This window comes from Mauremys mutica, chromosome 17 (genome assembly GCF_020497125.1).
Source record: "Mauremys mutica isolate MM-2020 ecotype Southern chromosome 17, ASM2049712v1, whole genome shotgun sequence".
Classification (NCBI taxonomy): domain Eukaryota; kingdom Metazoa; phylum Chordata; order Testudines; family Geoemydidae; genus Mauremys; species Mauremys mutica.
The window spans coordinates 10,292,382-10,296,966 of record NC_059088.1 but is presented as its reverse complement, the minus strand read 5'-3'; the positions used below and the strand labels follow the sequence as shown (position 1 = coordinate 10,296,966).

The 4,585-nt window shown below is 49.3% G+C and overlaps 1 protein-coding gene across 1 annotated transcript; it reads right to left on the bottom strand.

Moving 5' to 3' along the window:
• Window positions 1–490: 490 nt before the first annotated feature.
• LOC123351942 (chemokine-like receptor 1) lies at window positions 491–1,348 on the bottom strand. The gene has a single exon (XM_044991636.1). It carries the CDS (start codon window positions 1,346–1,348, stop codon window positions 491–493), a length of 858 nt encoding a protein of 285 aa, XP_044847571.1.
• Window positions 1,349–4,585: the final 3,237 nt, after the last annotated feature.

Genomic DNA, 4,585 nt, shown 5'->3' with positions numbered 1-4,585 from the left:
TCACATGGGCCAGAGAACTGCCCAAAACAATTCCTAGAGCAGAGATTTTAGAAAAAAAACCAATTAATTTAAAATTGCTGGTGATGGAGGATTCACCATGACCCTTGGGAAATTTTGCCAATGGTCAGTTATTTTGAACAGTAAAAATTTACACCCCATTTCCAGACTGAATTTGTCTCGGTTAAACTTCTGTTCACTGGATCATGTTAGACCTTCCTATGCTAGACTGAAGAGCCCGTTATTAAATATTTGTTCCCCACATATGTACTTACAGACTATGATCAAGTCACCTCTACACCTTCTCTTTGTTAAGCTAAATAGATTGAGCTCCATGATTCTCTCACTGTAAGGCAGTTTTCTAATCCAGTAATCATTCCTGTGGCTCTTCTATGAATAAGGCCAAAAAATTCACTTGCTAAAAAGACAATTTTGGGGGCAAGAGGAAGTTACATCTCCCAGCAAACAAATATCGACAATTCCATCCATTCCTCTATTCAACCATCTCCAGCTCTGAGTTTTCGGTCGTTTGGGGGTTGCAAGCACATTGCCAGTAACTCAGAAACTGTTCCTCCATGGTCAGGTAGAAGATGGGGTTGAGGCAGCTGTTGATATATGACACAACACAAGCAAAATTGCTTTCTGTGACAAGAAAAGAAGGGGGGTACTTAGGTGAGATCAGCAGGAAGGAGAAGACGTGATACGGCAGCCAGTAGAGGAAAAAGGTCGCGGTCAAGCCAAGAAGGATCTTGAGTGGCTTGGTGGATTGGATCAGCCTGTTCCTTCTCAGCTTGGCAGCTAGAACAATGTACAAGGTTGGGATCAAGATCAAGGCTAACGGGATCAGAAACCCGACCAGGAACTGGATCACAATGGTGCCCTTCACCCTCCCTTCATGCAGTGCGACATTTATGCTGGTGCTGGCAGGTGAGAGGAGGGATTCCCAGAGATCACCGTACCGCAAGCTGAACCCAACAGACAGGGCCCATATGCCCATAATAATAATGAAAGCCAGGCGGGGCGTGCGGTGGTTCCGGCCCCACTCAGGGCGCGCCACGAGGATGCAGCGATCGACACTGAGGGCGGTGAGGAGGAAGGCACTGGAGAACATGTGGAGGGAGGTAACGGTGTTGTTCAGTATCTTGGCCCGGACTAAATTCAGAATGAAGATGAATCTGAAGGGCAGACAAACGATAAAGAGGAAATCGGCTATGGCCCGGTTCAGGAACCACACGGTGCTGGCCGTCCTCTCCACACGGCAGCTGGTGACGAAGATGATGTACCCATTCAACAGCAGCCCAGCGAGCAAGGCCAGGCCACTCAGCACCAGAGAGAGGATTGGGAACACCATTCTCAGAGGAGTTGAAGTCACAATATCCCCTCCTTCTCCTCAGGGCTTGGCGGGGGCAGCGCAGATGTTGTACTGAGCAAAGGAAGGAAAAGAAATGAAAATGGCTCCAGGACAGGACAACGACAGAGTGAGACAGCCGCTGAGTTTATAATCTCCTTAGAGTTTATAAACTCCCCAGATCCTGAGCTGAATGCAAATAGGATGAAATCCTTGAAGGCCAATGGTACCAATAGTTTGAGGACCTTAGAAACGTAGAGCCAGTGGGTTAGAAGGTCATCTCGTTTAACCCCCTGCCAAGAAGCAGGACTTGCGTCTGTTCTCTGCCCAAACGTTTTTTGTTTTGACATAATATTGTTTTTTCGACTACACCAAACATTAAAAATAACCCCCACATTTGCTTCTTACCGCAAAGTTGGATTTAAGGGCAAGGGGAGGTGGGCAATGAGGGGGGCGGGTCCAAGGCAGAGATTGGAGAGACACAAACACCCGCCACCTTCCACAGCCTCACCAAAATTCCCAAATAATCTTCTTGCTGTTAGTATCCCAAAGGATCTGGTTATTCCCGTCTTTGTTAAAAAAAAAAAAAAGTTAATGACTGATGACTTCCACTCCACTTTTTTTTGTTTTGAAATAATGGAATTTCTGAAAGAGAGTCTTCCTCAGTTCCCCTTCATTTTGAAGTGGAGTTTTCGTGTGGTTTGGGTCATGTCGGGGGGTGAGTTAGTGGAGCAGGCACAATCCCCACCGAAAGATCCCCCCTGTGAAAACCTCCAGTGATGGAGAGAAACTCCCCAGGAGGAGAAAAGTAAGATTGAAACAAGGACGAGAACAAAAAAGCTGGCCAAACATCAGAGGAAGAAGAGACCTGTAATCAGCTAAAAAACTTTTTTTTTTTAAAAAGGAAGGATATTGCAGGAGTCTATTGTAGTGGTTAGCCGGGGAGTTCCATCCCAGACTTTTTCACTGAACTGCTTGGGGAGCCTGGATAAGTCACGCCACGGCCCCGTGCCTCAGTTTCCTCTCCAAACATTAGAGTGTGAGCTTGCTGTGGCCAGACCTCTTTCTCCCTCTGGGTCTGTGCAGTGCCTGGCACGATGGGGCCCCCGAGCTCGGTCAGTGTCTATGCACCACCCTGCGTGACGAGGGCCCATGACCTCTGCCAACAGGACCCACAAATAATTTCAACCGGTTCTAACTGCAGTGGATGAGGGGAGGGGATGGGGACAGCTGGAAGGGGGGAGATCCAGGGGGCATTGGTGTGGGCGGCGGGACAGAATGAGATCCAGTGGCGCAGATGGAGTTTATCTCATGTCCTTACCTGTGTCTTGGGGGACGCAGCGTCTCAGAGTCGACCTCTGTCCAAGGTCCCCAACGCGATGCCTGCAGCTCTCCCAGACTGGCTCAGTCCGGAGCAGGAAGCTGTTCATGTGGGGCGGGGAGAACAATGAGTGGAGGTCACAGGATGTGGCTGGGTCTGAATACTAATGCAAAGTCAGGAAGGCCTCTGGCACCCACAGCTACTTGCAGATGTTATGCGAACCACAAGCTCCTCTTAGAATATAAGTATTCAGGCCTGCCTGTAGAGGCCTAGACTTTAAGAACTTAGGTGTATTTTTATCATTTAGCTAGTTACAGGGGTATAAAAACAAAGAATCAAAACCACAGTCTGCCTTTGTCTGGGCCTTCTCTCACTGTGACAGTCTGAGGCCTGGTTCTTAGGCTAAGGCCTTTGGCTAAGCAGCGGGGGCAGCCATACGCTGGGAAGCAAACGGTCACATCCTCACATCCCAAACCCGTCACGCTGAAATAAAAGGGTTTGGGGCTGTTAGGAAGACGATCCTGTCCTGATAGTGCCCATCGCCAGCAGATAAAGAAACAGCTCTTGAGATGGTTAAAGAAAACTTAGTTTGACAGCATCCTGTCTGGCAATAAATCACTTATCAATGGTTGTGGTTGTGAAACCTTCATTTCTGTCTGTTTCGTCTTGACCCCCCACACACACACTTTTCTATTCTTAATCTGTCTGGTTCTCTACTTGTTTCTGTCAGCTGTATAATTCATTTTGCTAGGTGTAGATTATTGAGGGTAGCGGGATAAAATTGGTTAGAGAATTGTGTTACAATATGTTAGGATTGGTTCGATAAAGTTCAGTAAAATAATTGGTTACGGTATAGCTGAGATATAAACTGGGGTCAAACAGGAAGTGGGGGGAAGGGAAATTGGAATCATGCTTGCTGGACATTAACCCCAATGAACATCACATTGTCTGCACTACAGACTGCTGGTCTTTTGCTGACTGCTGTCTGCTTGACGAGAACCAGGGAAGTGGGAGGGTAGAGGGAAACCCTCTAACAGCTCCCCCTCTTTGCTGGTCCCTAGCAAGGTGTCTGCATCACGCTGTCCACTTCCATGGGCCAGCGTGCAGGACCCCCATCGGAGAGCAGGGGCTGAGACAGCCACGTCCAGCAGACTCCACCATGCGAGGTCCCAGGAGCATAGACAGCAGCTGGGACTCTGCTCTCCAGCCCCTCCTGGCTGAGGAAAGCGAACAGAACTCTGCTGGGAGTCGGACACATGAGATTCTCAGCCCTGCCTTTGCTGCACCCCTCAGCCCGGGCCATGTTACAGGCCAGCGAACGCTAAGGAAACCCTCGTTCTGTGCTAGAGACCACACAAACCACAGCCCAGCCTCCAATCTGTCTTCTTGTTTCATCATTTGCCTGGAGGCCTCAGCGTGGAGGCACTTTTCTCAATTAGGAGCAGGGAGGTGATTTTCCCTCTGGATCCGGCCCTGGTGCAACCGCCGCTGGGATCCTGTGTCCGGTTCTGGTGCCCACCCTTCAAGAAGGATGTTGAGCAACTGGAGAGGGGTCAGAGAAGATCCACGAGAAGGATTAATGGACTGGACCCCGGGCTTGACAGAAAGAGACTCCAGGAGCTGAGGGTGTTCAGGGAAGGCTGGGCCACAGTAGCGGCTCAGTGAAGATGCTATTTATGCTTCTCCCATCGGCGTAGTTAATTCCCCCACCCCCTTTCCCCCGGAGAAGTGGTAGCTGTCCTGACAGGAAAAGCATTATCTACACCGGGCCTTAGGTCAGTATAACAACGTCACCCGGGGTGGTGGGTTTCCACACCCATGAGTGACATAGTTATAGAATCATATCATAGAATCATAGAATCTCAGGGTTGGAAGGGACCTCAGGAGGTATCTAGTCCAACCCCCTGCTCAAAGCAGGT

Bases quoted from the DNA above. Each gene is read 5' to 3' on its own strand.
- LOC123351942 (XM_044991636.1), bottom strand. From the start codon at position 1,348: ATGGTGTTCCCAATCCTCTCTCTGGTGCTGAGTGGCCTGGCCTTGCTC.